General features: G+C 42.7%; 1 protein-coding gene across 1 annotated transcript; it reads right to left on the bottom strand.

Moving 5' to 3' along the window:
* Positions 1-11168: 11168 nt before the first annotated feature.
* LOC110494322 (uncharacterized) lies at positions 11169-15814 on the bottom strand. The gene is made up of 2 exons (XM_021569280.3): positions 15452-15814; positions 11169-12960 (listed from the first exon to the last, which is right to left on the bottom strand). Exons 1-2 carry the CDS (start codon positions 15458-15460, stop codon positions 11596-11598), a joined length of 1374 nt encoding a protein of 457 aa, XP_021424955.3. The 5' UTR covers positions 15461-15814; the 3' UTR covers positions 11169-11595.
* Positions 15815-19842: the final 4028 nt, after the last annotated feature.

Here is a 19842-nt window from a genome sequence, read left to right as displayed (position 1 = left end):
GGCACTTTGACTATTTTTTGGCCCTTCCTGTGACAACGCTTCGTATATAGGTCCTTGATGTCAGGAAGCTTTGCCCCAGTAATGCACTGGGCCGTACGCACTACCCTCTTATGGCCAGATGCCCAGCAGTTGCCGTACCAGGAGGTTATACAACCTCTCAGGATACTCTCGATGGTGCAGCTGTAGAACTTTTTGAGGATCTGGGGATCCATGCTAAATATTGTCAGTCCCCTGAGGGGGAAAGGTTTTGTCGTGCTCTCTTCACAACTGTGTTGGTGTGTTTCGACCATGATAGTTTGTTGGTGATGTGGACACCAAGGAACTTGGAACTCTCGACTCGCTCCACTTCGGCCCTGTCGATGTTAATGGGGGCCCGTTCGGCCCCCCTTTTCCTAAAGTCCACGATCAGCCCCTTTGTCTTGCTCACATTGAGGGAGAGGTTGTTGTCATCGAGCCAGGATGTCCTGAGGCATGGTTCCAGGGTTCAGGTCCTCTGGGAGGGGAGGGAGGGAGAGGGAGAGAGAGAATTAGATGGTGCATGAGACAGGAGAAATACTCCAGATATAACAGATTGACCCTAGCCCTCTGACACAAACATTTGCAGCATAAATACTGGAGGCTGAGATACGAGGGGTAGGGAGACACTGTGGCCATGATCTATGATTCCCCCGGACAGGGCCTATGATTCCCCCGGACAGGGCCTATGATTCCCCCGGACAGGGCCTATGATTCCCCCGGACAGGGCCTATGATTCCCCCGGACAGGGCCTATGATTCCCCCGGACAGGGCTTATGATTCCCCCGGACAGGGCCTATGATTCCCACGGACAGGGCCTATGATTCCCCCGGACAGGGCCTATGATTCCCCCGGACAGGGCTTATGATTTCCCCGGACAGGGCCTATGATTCCCCCGGACAGGGCTTATGATTTCCCCGGACAGGTCCTATGATTCCCCCGGACAGGGCTTATGATTTCCCCGGACAGGGCTTATGATTTCCCCGGACAGGGCCTATGATGTAGTGGACCCTACCAGAAAACATTTAGTTACTTTTTGCATTTATTATGCTTTAAGTCTTACATATACACAAGAACAACACATTTCTCAATTTTGGTGAAAGTTGGCCATTAGTTAACCACAACTTTCCTGTCAAAGACATTCATGAACTACGACAACTATCGATCTGACAGTGTGGGGTAGAGAAATTCCAACTAACGGGTGAAAAATTAACCAGGTTCTTTCTGTGTATATGCAGAACAGTATACAAATACACTAATAATACATCCAGTCTCTGGTTATTGGTGATACTTTCCATTCTGCCCTATTGTGACCTTTGACCCCTTACAAAGGGCCTTAAATTTCCACATTCTGGATGTCATCCTGCTGAACTTTCATTGTTTGATCTAGCGTGTGAAAAAAAATTCCCTCACTTGTCCCATGTGGGCTGACCTATGGTGCAGTTGGATGGAAAGGTGCTACTTGATGTAGACATGACGTGATTTGGGATGAGGGGAAATGTCAATCAATGACAGTTGAAATTGCTAATTTATTCTGCACATTGCTATATTTGTTCATGTAGACATTGAATATGTTTCATATGTGGGTGATGCATTTCATTTGTAGTTTTTCTTAATTTGTCCGTTTGAAATATATTTAACATCATTTGGTGGGATGTCTGTAAGAAATCACTTATGATGATCAATATTTCAACTTAGTGTAATGACATCAAACACTCACTTCTCCTGAAGGGCGTACATAATATGATTCACTATTCGCCATAAATGTAAAAGCATTAGATTGGAGTATGCATGGCCCAAAAGGACTTTCCACCACATTTCCTGTTCATGCAGAGAATTGAAAGGGGGCACTTTGGGAGAACTGAGATGTTTGATACAAATTACTGAGCAACTCCTCCCTCCTTGAAGTAATCATTGCTTAGACAGGAATGGGCAGGTGAAACCAAGGGCTCCACTCCATGGCTTTAACCTGTCTAGTCATTTCTAATCAGTGATTACTTGTAGGGAGGACAAAAGGAGGGATATATGTAAAGATTGAGCGAGCCACTACTGTCAGCTGCACAACCCAATCCTGTTATTTGCATATAATAATATATATATATATATATATATATATATATATATATATATATATATATATATATATATATATATATATATAAAATACACTTTTGACCTCTCACCTGTATATTGTCTGTAACCATTCCACAGATATCTTGTACAGTGGAAACACTTGAGCCTCTGCCTCGTCCACATCAGCAATAACTCATCACTCCTACTCCAGGTAAATTCATTAGCATGAAGTTTGATACCCATATGACCCCAATCAACCCCAGGAGCCAAGTGTTAACATTCAATCTAACCTGGGGCCTTACGTATCAAGTGTCTCAGAGTAGGAGTGTCCTCTCGGATCAGTTTTGCAGTTTACAACAAGAATAAGATTATAGACACATCCTAGATCAGCAATTACTCTGAGATGATTTGTGGATGAAGTCCCAGGTCCCCCTCTGTCCATGTTATGTTGTTCATTTGGATCTTAACATGGCTTTTGGGGGCCTTAACCAATATTTGGTTTAGGGGCTGCCCACCTCGCTGGTAAAACGTTGTAGTGCCCTCCCCCCTCTTGACGGTGGAGAGAAATTTAAATTGTTTAATTATTTACATTTCAATTGTGGCCATTTTGCCATTGTGCAGGGAAAGGTTTAGCAATTTTGAATACATTTCATGCAATTAGACTCATTTTGCCATGGAGCAGAAAAAAAGTGCAGTATTACAGTGAATTTGCTGCAATTCTACACATTTTGCCAAGATTTATGCAATGTTAACCATATCTGAGTGAGAGTGACCTAACAATTCTTGGTGGATCCAAGAAGTACAAGCCCCCACACCATTCTCCAACCTCTGAAATGTTGTCTTTGATGTGTGCATTTTCAAGTACCCCTTAATATTTAGTCTCTGTCTGTCTGGTAGAGTAGTGGTTATGGTGGTTGCTCCCCAAACCTGAGTTCAAATCTGAGAAGAGCACATTTTAGAGAGTAATTTTTAATGTTGCCTTTTGTTGGCATGAAAGAGCTAACTTGAGGTGTGTAGGGGGGTAGGGGCTAGTTCCCATCAAATAGAAGGACTGAAGTGGCACCTTGTATAGAATGTCCTTTTAATAGAGTTGTGATAACATACTATGTCGTGGAGTAACAATATAATCCTCCTGATTCAGAATGATCTAGGCAAAGCTGATCTTAGAAAAGTACTCCTCTGTACGCATTTATGAAATGTCTCAGGCTAAGAATGCTGAACTGGAATCAGTACCCCCCCATCCCCCATCAAAGTAATGTTATTCATTCTACTCACAAATGCTAAACAGATCCTAGTTCAGCACTTCTACTTCAAGCCACCAAGTGACTGTTGGGTATTAGGTGCTAAATGTCTTGAACAGTGGTTGAAAAAGTACCCAATTGTCATACTTGAGTAAAAGTAAAGATATGTTAATAGAAAATGTCACAAGCAAAAGTCACCCAGTAAAATACTAAGTAAACGTCATTGCTAAAAGATACTTAATTTATACTTATACCACTGATACTTATTTGACCTTCCATATATTAAGCAAAGCAGACAGCACAATTCTCTTGTATTTTTATTTAAGAAATAGCCATGGGAACACTCAGACATAATTTACAAACGAAGCATGTGTTTAGTGAGTCTGCTAGATCAGAGGCAGTAGGGATGACCTGATTTCATCTGTGAAGAGCACAGGGCGCCAGTGGTGAATTTGCCAACCTTGGTGTTCTCTGGCAAATGCCAAACGTCCTGCACGGTGTTGGGCTGTAAGCACAACCCCCACCTGTGGACGTCGGGCCCTCATACCACCCTCATGGAGTCTGTTTCTGACTGTTTGAGCAGACACATGCACATTTGTGGCCTGCTGGAGGTCATTTTGCAGGGCTCTGGCAGTGCTCCTCCTGCTCCTTCTTGCACAAAGGCGGAGGTAGCGGTCCTGCTGCTGGGTTGTTGTCCTCCTACGGCCTCCTCCACGTCTCCTGATGTACTGGCCTGTCTCCTGGAAGCGCCTCCATGCTCTGGACACTACGCAGACAGACACAGCAAACCTTCTTGCCACAGCTCACATTGATGTGCCATCCTGGATGAGCTGCACTACCTGAGCCACTTGTGTGGGTTGTAGACTCCATCTCATGCTACCACTAGAGTGAAAGCACCTCCAGCATTCAAAAGTGACCAAAACATCAGCCAGGAAGCATAGGAACTGAGAAGTGGTCTGTGGTCCCCACCCGCAGAACCACTCCTTTATTGGGGGTGTCTTGCTAATTGCCTATATTTTCCACCTTTTGTCTATTCCATTTGCACAACAGCATGTGACATTTGTTGTCAATCAGTGTTGCTTTCTAAGTGGACAGTTTGATTTCACAGAAGTGTGATTGACTTGGAGTTACATTGTGTTGTTTAAGTGTTCCCTTTATTTAAAAAAAAAAGTGTATATATGTCCAATAAACAGACGTTCAAAAGTCGGAATGTAAAGCAAAAACGACTGGAAAGTTATTCAAAAGCAGCTGTAGTGAATCAAGCATCTTGGGGTTACCTGAAATAGATCAAAGTATATATTTTAAATGTTCTAATTTATTTCATCTTTATTTAACTAGGCAATATGAACTCAACAACATCGACACAAGTTACCTGCTATATTTGGGAAACAGGATTAACACAGAGAGAACTTGGCAAAACACAATGCATGTTTCTGTAGTACGAGTAGGTATATACAGTATCATCGGTAACAATTGTGTACAAGCCACCTAGCTAATAAAATACTGGGGCTAGCGGTCATTATTTACATTTCAACCACAGCGATTCCCTAATTGAGGCGCAACAGAGTTCACCGGCAAATGCAGGAACACCGGAAATAATCACTAAACCAACGAACGAGAAATGGTGAAGGCTACCAGAATGAAGAGAGACATTTTTCCAAATAAACGTGGTGAGTGAAAAACGTAATTACATAGCTCACTCCCTACCCGGTATCTCATTACGGATTCCTGTTGGAATGTTCCTCAAATTATACCCACCCGTTTCAAAGGAGGTTGGTAAGACCTTAATTGAGGAGGACGGGCTCATGGTAATGGCTGGAGCGGAATCAGTAGAATGGTATCAAATATATCGAACATATGATTTCCACATGTTTGATGCCATTCCATTTTCTCCGTTTCATACATTTTGAGCCGTCATCCCCTCAGCAGCCTCCACTGCTGTGTTTTCTATAATACATTTTGAGCCGTCATCCCCTCAGCAGCCTCCACTGCTGTGTTTTCTATAATACATTTTGAGCCGTCATCCCTTCAGCAGCCTCCACTGCTGTGTTTTCTATAATACATTTTGAGCCGTCATCCCCTCAGCAGCCTCCACTGCTGTGTTTTCTATAATACATTTTGAGCCGTCATCCCCTCAGCAGCCTCCACTGCTGTGTTTTCTATAATACACTTTGCAGTGAATAAACAGATTGGTCGCGTTCCCCTGCTGAGATGTTGTATGCACCATAAAATGGTTGCGTGCCACATCGACTGCCGTTGCACAACCGATTTCTATAACATACGATGTCGTTATATGTAAAATACCTATCCAGGCATTGTAAGGTCTGGCATGCGTCAGAAATGCCTGGGCAGAGACAACATGCCCATTGAAAGACTGAAACAATGATGTATATAAAGACTAAAGTGCAGATGCTATGTACAGTATTGGCAAATGAGAGGCTTTGAAGCCACCGGTCGGCCATATTGGTACTTTTCAGAAGAAGCAGTCTTCCCATAGAGCTAGATAGCCTCAATGGCGCTGGCACAAGTACAAAGATGTCTATCTTCATTTTAAAGTAGTCCATTTATTCTTATAGGAATCCCCACCCAGTTAACTACTTTAAAAAGGTGGAAGCCCTCAATGGCAATGTCCATGCTAAAATGGGTTATATCTATGAGGAATCCTCTATTGAAATACAGTAAATGGAATTACATAAAGTATACTTTTTTTGTAAATAAACCTCAAGGAAAATGTTTTATTTTTATTATTTGTATGTTTAGTATGTTTAGCTCACAAAGAATAATTTAAAGTATGCATTAAGGTGTATGTGATATAATAAACATGGCAAAAACATTTTTAGACATTAATAAATGCATTTTCTATAGCTTCCAAAATCTTTTTCACAATGGTGGGGTACAAAAATGGAGAAGCTCCCACTGTCAGTTATCTAGTGTATATATAAATAATTGCTCTGGGCCCGGTTTCCCAAAAGCATCTTAACGCTAAGTTCATCGTTAGAACCTTCATAGGAGCATCATTAAATGTCTGAGCTTTTCCCAAAACCATCGTTATTAATGTTGCACTTGAAAACGCTCATAATCCAATCAAACTTTGTCATATGCACCGAATACAACATTTTATTCATTGTTTAGCAGTCTTATAGCTTGGAGGTAGAAGCTTTTAAGGAGCCTTTTGGTCCTAGACTTGGCGCTCCGGTACAACTTGGCGCTCCGGTACAACTTGGCGCTCTGGTACAACTTGGCACTCCGGTTCAACTTGGCACTCCGGTACCGCTTGCCGTGCAGTAGCAGAGAGAATAGTCTGTGATTTACGCCACTGGAGTCTGACAACTTTTTGGGCTTTCCTTTGACACCGCCTAGTATATACAGTGGGGAGAACAAGTATTTGAAACACTCCTGATTTTGCAGGTTTTCCTACTTACAAAGCATGTAGAGGTCTGTATTTTTATCATATGTAAACTTCAACTGTGAGAGACGGAATCTAAAAAAATCCAGAAAATCACATTGTATGATTTTTAAGTAATTCATTTGCATTTTATTGCATGACATAAGTATCTGATCACCTACCAACCAGTAAGAATTCTGACTCTCACAGACCTGTTAGTTTTTCTTTAAGAAGCCGTCCTGTTCTCCACTCATTACCTGTATTAACTGCATCTGTTTGAACTCGTTACCTGTATAAAAGACACCTGTCCACACACTCAATCAGACAGACTCCAACCTCTCCACAATGGCCAAGACCAGATAGCTGTGTAAGGACATCAGGGATAAAAATGTAGACCTGCACAAGGCTGGGATGGGCTACAGGACAATAGGCAAGAAGGCAACAACTGTTGGCGCAATTATTATAAAATGGAAGAAGGTCAAGATGACTGTCAATCACCCTCGGGGCTCCATGCAAGATCTCACCTCGTGGGGCATCAATGATCATGAGGAAGGTGAGGAGCATTGAAGATGGGTCGTGGCTGGGTCTTCCAGCATGACAACGACCCGAAACACACAGCCAGGGCAACTAGGGAGTGGCTCCGTAAGAAGCATCTCAAGGTCCTGGAGTGGCCTAGCCAGTCTCCAGACCTGAATCCAATAGAAAATCTTTGGAGGGAGCTGAAAGTCTGTATTGCCCAGCGACAGCCCCGAAACCTGAAGGATCTGGAGAAGGTCTGTATGGAGGAGTGGGCCAAAATCCCTGCTGCAGTGCGTGCAAACCTGGTCAAGAACTACAGGAAACGTATGATCTCTGTAATTGCAAACAAAGGTTTCTGTATCAAATATTAAGGTATGCTTTTCTGATGTATCAAATACTTATGTCATGCAAATTAATTACTTAAAAATCATACAATGTGATTTTCTGGATTTTTGTTTTAGATTCCGTCTCTCACAGTTGAAGTGTACCTACAGTGGGGCAAAAAAGTATTTAGTCAGCCACCAATTGTGCAAGTTCGCCCACTTAAAAAGATGAGAGAGGCCTGTAATTTTCATCATAGGTACACTTCAACTATGACAGACAAATGAGAAAAAAAACTCCAGAAAATCACATTGTAGGATTTGTAATGAATTTATTTGCAAATTATGGTGGAAAATAAGTATTTGGTCAATAACAAAAGTTTCTCAATACTTTATTATATACCCTTTGTTGGCAATGTCTGTCATAGTTGAAGTATACCTATGATGAAAATTACAGGCCTCTCTCATCTTTTTAAGTGGGAGAACTTGCACAATTGGTGGCTGACTAAACACTTTTTTGCCCAACTGTGTGATAAAAATTACAAACCTCTACATGCTTTGTAAGTAGGAAAACCTGCAAAATCGGCAGTGTATTAAATACTTGTTCTCCCCACTGTAGGTCCTGGATGGCGGGAAGCTTGGCCCCAGTGATGTACGCACTACTCTCTGTAGCGCCTACTAGTCAGGATGCTCTCGATGGTGCAGCTGTAGAACTTTTTGAGGATCTGGGGACCCATGCCAGGGGTACGTGCTGAGGGGAATAAGCACGTACCCCTGAGGGACCCCCGTGTTCAGGATCAGCGTGGCAGACGTGTTGTTGCCTACCCTTACCACCTGGGGGAGGCCCGTCAGGAAGTCCAGAATCCATTTGCAGAGAGAAGTGTTTAGTCCCAAGGTCCTTAGCTTAGTGATGAACTTTGTGGACAGTATGGTGTTGAACGCTGAGCTGTAGTCAATGATCAGCATTCTCCCATAGGTGTTCCTTTTGTCCAGGTGGGAAAGTGCAGTGTGGAGTGAGATTGAGATTGTGTCATCTGTGTATCTGTTGGGGCGGTATGCGACTTGGAGTGGGTCTAGCGTATCAGGGATTTTGCTGTTGATGTGAGCCATGACCAGCCTTTCAAAGCAGCTCATGGCTATCGATGTGAGTGCTATGGGGTCGGTAATAATTTAGGCAGGTTACCTTCGCTTCCTTGGGCACAGGGACTATGGTGGTCTGCTTGAAACATGTAGGTATTACAGACTCGGTCAGGGAGAGGCTAAAAATGTCAGTGAAGACACTTGCCAGTTGGTACTCAAAGCATGCGCGGACATGTCCTGGTAATCCATCTAGCCCCGTTGCTTTGTGAATTGTTGACCTGTTTAAAGGTCTTGCTCACATCGGCTAATGAGAACGTTATCTCACATTTGTCTGGAACAGCTGGTGCTTTCATGCATGCTTTATTGTTGCTTGCCTCGAAGCAAGCATAAAAGGCATTTAGCTTGTCTGGTAAGCTCGCGTCACTGGGCAGCTCGCAGCTGGGTTTCCCTTTCCCGTCGTATCACTTATTGATGAAGCCCATGACTCCACATTGTCATTGGATGAATACCCAAACATATTCCAGTCTGTGCTAGCAAAACAGTCCTGTAGTGTAGCATCCGTGTCATCTGACCACTTCCGTATTGAGTGAGTCACTGGTACTTCCTGCATTAGTTTTTGCTTGTAAGTAGGAATTGGGAGGTTATTATTATGGTCAGATTTGCCAAATGGAGGGCGAGGGAGAGCTTTGTATGCGTCTCTGTGTGTGGAGGAAAGGTGGTCTATATATTTTTTTTCTCTGGTTGCACATGTGCTGGTAGAAATGAGGTGAAAACAGATTTAAGTATGTCTACTTTAAAGTCCCCGGCCACTAGGAGCGCCGCTTCTGGATAAGCATTTTCTTGTTTGCTTATGGCTTTATACAGCTCATTGAGTGCGGTCTTAGTGCCAGCATCGGTTTGTGGTGGTAAATAGACGACGCTGAATAATATAGATGAGAACGGCGCCTGCCTCAGACTCGTAGAACAGCTAAGTGCGCCATTAAATGTTTTTTTGTCCTCCTTTATACAGAAGATCTCCGCTAAACATGGAATCACATCTCTTTGTGACCACCGATAACTTCAAAACAAAGTTGACTACAAATACAAAGCTGCCAATGTCTTTGCAGTTGATACAAGCATTAGAATAAGCCTCCTCAATATTTGCAGCCGTAGGTGAAAATATCTCTCTAGGAGCTGATTCGTCATCAGTATTGTGAAATAAAGATCAGGTGAGATTAGAATGGAGGAAGCTGATCTGAGAACAGCGGTCACTTTCTTTCGATCCTATCAGTACCGACACATGCTCCAACGACGCACTTAGTGAATGTTCTGTCAGCGTGGTGTTCAGGGTGGCGCAGTGGTTAAGGGCGCTGTACTGCAGCGCCAGCTGTGCCATCAAAGTCCCTGGGTTCGCGCCCAGGCTCTGTCGTAACCGGCCGCGACCGGGAGGTCCGCACAATTGGCCTAGCGTCGTCCGGGTTAGGGAGGGCTTGGTCGGTAGGGATGTCCTTGTCTCATCGCGCACCAGCGACTCCTGTGGCGGGCCGGGCGCAGTGCGCGCTAACCAAGGTTGCCAGGTGCACGGTGTAGCCTCCGACACATTGGTGCGGCTGGCTTCCGGGTTGGATGCGTGCTGTGTTAAGAAGCAGTGCGGCTGGTTGGGTTGTGTATTGGAGGACGCATAACTTTCAACCTTCGTCTCTCCCGAGTCCGTGCGGGAGTTGTAGCAATGAGACAAGATAGTAGCTACTACAACAACTGGATACCTTGAAATTGGGGAGAAAAAAGGGGTAAAATTCAAAAACAAAAAAAAATTGTGTGCAACAGCAGAAAAAGGGAAGTTAAATTATTATCGGATTTAAAAAACAAACAATTCTGCCCCTGCCTCCCGGAGTCCTCCTTGCTAGCTTGTGGCACCGGTAAACAGTGTCCTTTGCTCCCGCCTGCCGAACACCTGCCCTCACCATCGTTAAACAGAACTGCAGGAAAACGGTGGCCGACAGGCAGGGACGAAGGACACATTTACGCCACCTACTGTACTGGAGCTCCCCTGCCTCTCCTAGCTTAAAAATGGACCAATATAAGTATAAAGAAGGGTTCCTGCAGGTGCCCCGAATTTCAGGCTGCAATTGCACCCTTCTCTGGTGTTTTGGGAAGCGCATGTTACATCTTCGGCCGTTGTAGGAAAGCTGCATCATTAAAACACTTGTAAGCCTAAAATCCGGGCCCTGGAACACACAGGAGGTTGGTGGCACCTTAATTGGGGAAAACGGTTGCGTGGTAATGACTGGAGCTGAATCAGTGGAATGGTATCAAATACATCAAACTCATGATTTCCAGGTGTGTGATGCCATTCCATTTGCTCCGTTCCGGCCATTATTATGAGCCGTTCTCCCCTCAGCATCCTCCACTGCTGGAATAGTGTTGTGAGTTATTTTGCAATGACTAAGTTAAGTTTATATTCAATCAGTCATTAGTACAATAATTCTTACTTGATTCACTCAACTCCACTGATATAATGACGTTTTTGGTTTGGTCAATGAAGACACTCAAAAGTAGTAGTAAAAAACTACTAGCTAAAATGATAATTTAATCAATCAAGGGCAGTTGCAAACTTTCATGTATCAAGGAAAAATAGCTTATAAATCAATTAGTTGATATTTTTACAAATAGCCAGCTTGAATTTCGGTCCATATGTTTATAGAGGACACAGAACAAACAAAACAACATCTGAAAGGTAGTACTGTTACAATAGTCCCTGCACTGGAAGTATCAGATGTGTAAATTGAGTCTGACCTGACCAATAGTACCGAAGGAGGACAGAAAGGGTTTGGGTTGAGAGGATTGGGGAGTAGAGGTCAAGGGGGTCTTAGAGTTTACTCAGTGGTTCCCTGAGACCACTTCCTGGTCTCCAGATCTTTTTATGCTGCCATTGGCTAAGCAAAATAATATCTGGCTACCAACCAACCAGGCTACTGTCTGTTTACTGTATGGTGATGATTCCCTCCTCCCAACTGTACTCATTAACTATCAGGTCCTCCTCCTGCTTCATGGAGGACAGCAGGTACTTGATCCCAGCCTTCACCCCCGTCTTCACTCCAGCCCCGGCCACGTAGCCTGCCACGCCCACCGTTCCCCCAGTGACAGCCATGAGGGCGTCAGTGCCCAGGTCGACGGCGCTGAGGATGGCTCTCTCCTTGGCCGTCTCGGAGCAGTTGACAGAGGTGTAGTAGACGGCCGTGCCCAGGTTGTAAAGGGTGCTGACGACAGGGATCCACTCCACCACATTGTACACGTGCTCCTCCTTTTTGTTGATGCAGTTCCGCTGAGGGCTGCGCCGCGCCCGCCGCCCTGAGGCCCCAGGTGACTCCTCATCCTGCACCTGGCACTGTCGAATCCAGCATTCTGAGTCCAAGTACTCAGAGGGCACCACCCGGCTGCCTGACATCAGAACCGCCTGGTACTGCCCTCCGTTATGGGACACACCAGCACACTGGGACCCCAGGCTCTCACAGACACTTACAGCCGCCTCCAGCCCCCCTGTGGTGGCTCCCTGCACTGTCTCCCCCAAAAGCAGGGTCCCGTTCACCCTGGTCCAGCCCTGACACCTCTCCTCCTGCTTCCCTCTTCCAGAGGCCCTGTGCCCCCTCTGACCCACCCCAGCCCTGGCCAGCTGCTGTATGTTGAACATCACTGCCTGTAGGTGGCGCTCTGCCTGAACCTTCTCCATGTGTGAGGCAGGGGGGGTAGTGGCTCTGGGGCGGGACGCCCTCTTTGCCATAAGGCTCTCCACCTCTATGAGGAGCTCCTCTGTGTCCTCCACCCCCAACAGGTTGTACATTCTGAGTACCAGGGTCTGGGCCTCCTGAGAACAGCCTGCCGCCACCAGCACTGGCACCAGGGATAGGCCCAGGAGCTCCCGGGGGAACAGGGCTGAGGCAGGGTCCTGCAGTGTAGAGGCAGACAGCAGCTCCTCACAGCTGGTGTTGGCCTGGACGAGGATCCGGCCCTGCAGCTTGGCCTTCAGCGTGGTGACAATACGCTGGGCAGACTGGGCCCTGGCCTCATCCTGCACCACCCACTCTTCAGGGGCCGCACTCTCCGCTGCATCTGATGGGAGACCAAGTTGGGTCTGGGACCCCAGAAGTGACTGCCGCTCCTTTTTGATAGTCTCCCCCTCCCCTAAAACGGAGGTCTTGGAGAGCGGAGTGGTCTTCAGAACAGGGGGAGTTGGTGTTCTACACAGAGCCTGTTCAATCAGCAGCAGTTGGATAAGAAACAGACCCCTCATCTTGGGGTGCATCATTTTACCTGTGAGTTCTACTCCAATAATGCTGTACACAGGAAGCTGGAGAAGACAGAGGAATAAAATAAATGTTTTACCATAATAGCACCTGTTTGGATAAAATCTTGCTCAACATTCGTTATTTGTCGAATGTGGTTGTAAAATGATTTGCTTTGGAATTGTCTGTCAGTAAAGGAATTCACCAAAACATGCGAAAGCGCAAACTCTCCAACTGGCTTTTTTCCAACTCTAGCTCTCTAGCTAAGCCCTCTTTGCAGCTGCACTATTTCCCTCAAAACAAATATAACAATGTGCTTTCCTGAACATCATGTTGTCTATGTAAAGTAAATGGTATGCCCCCAGCTAGCACATTGGGTTTCTTGGAAGTTGTGGGAACGTACGTTTTTGGTTTCTCATTGGTTCTGGGAACGAAGCCATAAGTTTCCTGACCAGTAAAACTGAATGTTTTTTTTAAACGTTCTGAGATTGGAAGTGAACATTTACCTGTTTTGGGAATGTTCATTTTTAGGTTGCAGGGAGTTTCTGAAAACTCGGGGAACCATAGTAAAACGTTTTCCTGGGAGGTTATATTAATGTTCTGAGAATGGAAATTCTAGGTTATTTGGAGTTTTTTTAATGACTTCCTTAAAACTTTAACTGAATGTTCCAATAAGACTGCTATCTTAGTTTTGAACTCAGATAGGACACATGGAAATGAATTTGCTTAAGCATTAATCATGTTTTATTGTGACATGGCATTAGGGATATTCAAACCTATGATCTGTTTTCTATCCATGGAATTAGTCCACTGCGACACAAAGATGGAGCTAGCATGCCATGTTATTTTTAAACTCCTACAAAGCTGTTAATTTTAGTGTATTCAAACAGACCCCATTTCAAAGAAAACAAACACTCATTAATATCAGGTGTGGCCAGTTAGTTGGTGTGGACAAAACACATGAATACACTTAACAAGAGAGGAGAGTGCGTTCTGTTTATGCTGAGAATGCAATGTATATGTTTTTAAATAACATTCTTACAACGTTCTTTAAAAATGACAAATGTTTTCTTGTAGGTTTTATAGAACGTTTTCTTAATGTTCTGAGAACCTGTAGAGAAGGTTATGCTGAAGTACTGAAATTCCCAAAGAAGAACGTTCTCTGAACAGATGAATGGAACGACAAGGATCTCATCACAGCATCTCTGTGCATTCTAATTGCCATCGATAAAATACAATTGTGTTCGTTGTCCGTAGCTTCTGCCTGCCCATACCATAACCCTAGCACCACGGGGCACTCTGTTCACAACGTTGACATCAGCAAACTGCTCGCCCACATAGCGCCATACACGCTGTCTGCCATCTGCATGGTACAGTTGAAACCGGGATTCATCTGTGAAGAGCACACTTCTCCAGTGTGTATGGTTACGACGCCGAACTGCAGTCAGGTCAAGGACCTCGTGAGGACAATGAGCATGCAGATGAGCTTCCCTGAGTAGATTTCTGACAGTTTGTGCAAAAATTATTTGGTTGTGCAAACCCACAGTTTCATCAGCTGTCTGGTTGACTGGTCTCAGACGATCCCGCAGGTGAAGAAGCTGGATGTGTAGGTCCTGGGCTAGCGTGGTTACACGCGGTCTGCGATTGTGAGGCTGGTTCTCTAAAATTACATTGGAGGTGGCTTATGGTAGAGAAATGGACATGCAATTCTCTGGCAACAGCTCTGGTGGTCATTCCTACAGTCAGCATGCCAATTGCACGCTCCCTCAAAACTTGAGACATTTGTGGCATTGTTGTGACAACTGCATATTTTAGAGTGGTCTTTGATTGTCCCCAGCACAAAGTTCACCTGTGTAATGATCATGATGTTTAATCAGCTTCTTGATATGCCACACCTGTCAGGTGGATGGATTATCTTGGCAAAGAAGAAGTGCGCACTAACAGGGATATAAACAAATTTGTGCACAATTTCAGAGAAATAAGCTTTTTGTGTATATGGACAATTTTCTGGGATCTTTAATTTCAGCTCATGAAACATAGGACCAATGCTTTACATGTATATTTTTGTTCAGTATATGAGGAAACCAATAGGATACGTTCTGCTGAAGTACTGAAATTCCCACCTAAGAAACATCCATCACCTTTCCCGGAACATTGTGGGAAGGTTGTATGCAAAATAACCATAGCACACCCACACTCTCACCAAGCTTTAAGAAACATATGGTTCTCAGAACATTATGTGCTAGCTGGGCCTCTTTACTTTTTTTTAAAAAGTAGTCTGTTTTATTTTTTTAAATAAATGTATCATATTTTAGGATACAATTGGTTGTCTGTCTTAATCAGACGGACGTGAGTTCGTGTTTCATAGTTCTAAGTTGTGTTATTGACTGCATACATTTTCCAACTTATCAAAGACAGCTATGAAGTAGAAAATCAAATATTTACCAGAGTTCCCTGTTATCTCCCCACAATGTAATTTCAATAGTATACTCACCCACAGCTTACATTAAAAAATCATGTTTTAATATGCATCTTAATAAACAGTTGAACACTTACCTCAAACATCCGTAGTATGTGATACTCTGAGCCAGGTTACTTCATTATGTAACACAGCTTTTGCCCAAATGAAACCCTAGCTGTTCTCTTCTTCTCCAATGGGGTTTTCGCCCCTCACCAATGACACCCTTCACCCCTCCTTCTCACTTACCCGCTTTCTCTCCCCTCCCCCTTTCTCTTTCTCTGAGTTGGCCTCATTGCTCAACAGGCAGGACAGGGCTGGAATGTTGATTCACATGGAGAGGGTCCATGTTTTCTAATGCTGTTTTGTTTGTTTTCTCTCTATGTCTCTGTCTGTCCCTGTAGTAGAGTAGGGCTTTGTTTTTGACCTAGATACTTGGCAAAAATCTTCCCTCGTGCCCTGAGCAGATTATATTTTTTTTGGTCAAGGGGCGGGGACAACTTCATCCATTCACTGATCATTAGTCCACAAAATGAAACAAAGCCGACTCATTGAACCAGACATCACTCCCCTCCTCATTTTTGTTTTACTGCCAAAAAATACTTTACTACTGATGTTGATTACTGCATTGTTGGGAAAGAACTTGCAAGAAAATAATTTCACTCTACTTGTGCACGTGACAATAAAATATGAAACACACTAACACCTCCCTTCATTACTAACGAGAACCCTACGTGCTGAAATCAAAGGGAAAATGCACCTCCTTTTTCTCCAGAGGCTCTATTCACTGAGCCTTACTCTATATAGAAAGTGGATAAAAGCCCATGTCTGTGGCACTGGGAGCTTTCAGCAGAGTAAAGCTTTGCCCTGAGGATGCATGCCATCATTATATGTGAGCTATTGGAACCTGGACCTCCCTCTCTCACACTTCTCTAAGAGCCCTGTTGTGAAAGTCATGCTACATCCCATTCCCACTTCTTCAGCTCGCCAAGTGTTGTCATAAAACAACTGAACAATGTGTTCCAGATTGAGCATCCTGATGGTTCAGTGATCAACAGATTGAGCATCCTGATGGTTCAGTGATCAACAGATTGAGCATCCTGATGGTTCAGTGATCAACAGATTGAGAAAGTATTTTGTCAAAACTAATCGCAAAAGATTTAGTTCTTGGAAGTACATTTTTGTTATTAATATTCTATTTTTAATGCGATGATGGGTATAACCTCATCATCATCTCAAGTGTATATAACAGCTTGTTTAGTCTCTATCTCGCTCTCTCTCTCATGTCAAAGTGCTATTTTCTTCCTTTCTCAGAGCTGAGTACCCACACTTTCCCTCTAAGTGAGTGGGGCTCTTGTTCCCTATTCAAACGTGGGGCCAAAGGCTAGCCTTGGCCAACAAAAGGGACAGAGGAGGTGGGTGTATCCAAGCTTCTAAAACTATTTATTATTGGCCAGATGAGCAGATAAATCTGTGAAATTGCATCACTTCACTGCTCCAACCCAACATGTTATCAACAGTTTATAAGCACTAGAGGGAACTCTTTCACCATGAGGGGGTTTGCTAGAAAGAGGGATCTGGCCCTGGAGCAGTGGGTTGTCTGGTACATCCTCCTACACTGCAGAAGAGACTATACACACCCCTCCACTCTGTGATTTTAATATTTTAAAGAATCTTCCTGGAAGACAAGGTACAACATATTTTGGTCATTATTGTTAAGTTCAGTTGCACGGGGATATAAGCTACTATGTCCCATGTGATAATCTGTATTATTTTATCTGTACATTAAACTGTAGCATGTTCCATTTCTGCACCCAGGTGACCAAGATGCAACAAGATAATATGTCAAAAATGTATCATTCAGGGATTCTTGAAAGTCAGGACAATCCTTGTCAGTCTGGGAAATGTTATTTTTATAGTTGGAAAAAATAAAGAATATTTAGTTGCATTATTTAAAGACATGCTCCGGAACTTTGGCAACTCCTAAGTATTTTTTTTAAACCTCCAGCTTTGGTCTGGATGTGTCTGTGTAGTTCATGCATGCATAATCTATGAGCAGAATTACTGTTTTACCTCATTTAGCCACTAAATCCCACATTTGAAAGTGACTGTTTTTCTGGAAGCTGTGCTGCACTATTTTCCTTTCATTATTCCCCACATGCACCAGCCCCTAGTAATTCAAGTTCTAGTCAATGAACTTCAGCCCCTCTTCATTTGAGTGACAGCTAGCCGGTACACAAAAGTACCAGAGAATCTCTTTAAGTAAAAAATAAAAATAAAAAAATCCCATTTAGGGACATTTTATAAGGGAAAATATTAGTTTTGAGAATTTTCTAAATATTTTCTATATTATTAATTTATATGTCGGCTCTATGCCCGGAAATGCCCTGTCCAGAGCAAAGGACCCCAATTCAAATACCCCAAAAAGTGTTTAAAATTCGAAACTTCCAATAATAAATATGAACTGACAAAGGATATTATGTAGTTTCTTGCAATAGCCCTCTGTGACTTTAAATAATATTTCTCTCAAAACTGTGATTCTTAGATGTGTCCGGAGATTTGGTCAACTCCGTAAGATTTGTCTAAAATCCTAAATTAATCAGGAATAAGCAGGGTCAGCTATACCGTAAGGACCCCTTCTTCATGTCTTCATTACATGTAATGCAACAAGACCATTCATGGTCTGTAAAGTTCTTTACTTTTGACAGATTTAAACAAATAATATTGAAATTAAACTGTCTCAACCCCATGTCCCTGATAGAAAATACATTTAGGTTCAAATATATTTATTTTAATTAGGTTTTAAGGTTATAAAGCAACTGAGGAAATACAAAATTGCTACTTTGTATTCCACTTGAATTAAGAAGAACATTTGGTCATATCCGTGAAACATCAACTCTGTCAGATTTTTGTCTAATGTGAACATCAGACTGCTGAAAGATCTGATAGAACAACACAATATCACACTCAAACAATATATATATTTCATCAGATTTTGTGAGGCTTAATTCATGCAAAAATACACACACTTTTGTGCGACTACATTTTTCGGGGTCAAACTTCGAAACAATCCTTTGAACGTTATTAGAGCAATGCAGGATGGGCAATGGTGTTCTACACTGCCTTTTTTTGTGTCCCACATTTATTTATATCTTTTTAAAACAGCGTTAACAACCTAATATTGTTAATTAACCAGGTTGTCACTGAAACGTTGTTTATTTTTTTATTTTTTTGCCAATACTGTTTTCTATGCTTGTTTTCACATAATATTTTGGAATACTGGTGTACTTGTAGTCAGAAAGGCCATTTTTTCATGTAGGCAACAGTAGGCCTACACGATTTTCTTCATAATGCATTTCAAATTCCGTGGAGCCTACATTACAACATTTTCTTCATAATGCATTTCATACAAGGCTCCACTTTTTTTTGTGTACATTACACCATTTCTTTCATAATACATTTCATGCAAGGCTAAATTGAATTCTGAGGCTTGCCAGATTTCTGTATCGATCAATGTATTTGATAGGGGAATGGGGATACATTTTATGTTGGGAAATTATAATATACACCATAATATGCACACAAACACACACACACTCACTTTGTTTGTACTCATATTATAGCCAACTCTTGACTTTTGTATGAATTATTTGTAATAAAATATTTGTAACTAGTTGTCATGTATTTATTTTATTTTAATGGGTTAAATGTTTGTAGTTTGCATGTTTCAGTAATGATTAACATGGTTAAATAGTTGTAAATCTCTGCTTGATTTAGCTTTTGGTGGGTTTGCCATTTTTAAATATTCTGTATTTCCACTGAAGAAAGCAATAATCAACACACTACTGTAAATAAATGGACACCTAACTGTTATAAAAGGGAAATTGCACTCCGTAAATTGCTCATAAATGGTGAGAAATGCTCAGTCTGAAGCCATTTGGCCATCAGTTTCACAGCCCTATAATAATGATACAAGTTATATAATCTTAAAAAGGGTTTATTTACAACCTCCTCAGTATAACATGTTGGGCAAAGTGGTATAGGAGAGTCTGACATATAACCCATAACTTGAGGTTCAGTCTTTGCTGAAGAGAACCAAGAGGGATCTAGCTTTGTCCTTCATGACCGCAAAAGGCCTTGATTCTAGGCCAAAGGAAATCCTACATTCATTTCATTAGATCAGAACAGGATGGATCAACAGTGATTCATATTACTGGTTTGCATCCTAAAAAAAAAATAGTTGTGTTATGCTGCATAACACACATTATTTGTCTACCCATATGATGTGGATCATTATCAGGTTATTTGATATATACGCTTCAGTAACAAAAGAACACCATGGCCTTACTTCTATTACAGCATATCGGATGACTCATTCATATTCCATTCACCCACAGCTAATTCCATGGGTGAAATCACATGATAATTGTTTTTAGACAGACATAATACTTGAATGTTCCTTATACCCATCATGAGGTTGCTACAACCT

This window comes from Oncorhynchus mykiss, chromosome 17 (assembly GCF_057628025.1).
Source record: "Oncorhynchus mykiss isolate SJ-2025 chromosome 17, ASM5762802v1, whole genome shotgun sequence".
Taxonomy (NCBI): Eukaryota; Metazoa; Chordata; class Actinopteri; order Salmoniformes; family Salmonidae; genus Oncorhynchus; species Oncorhynchus mykiss.
This window is presented reverse-complemented; position numbering and strand designations above follow the sequence as displayed.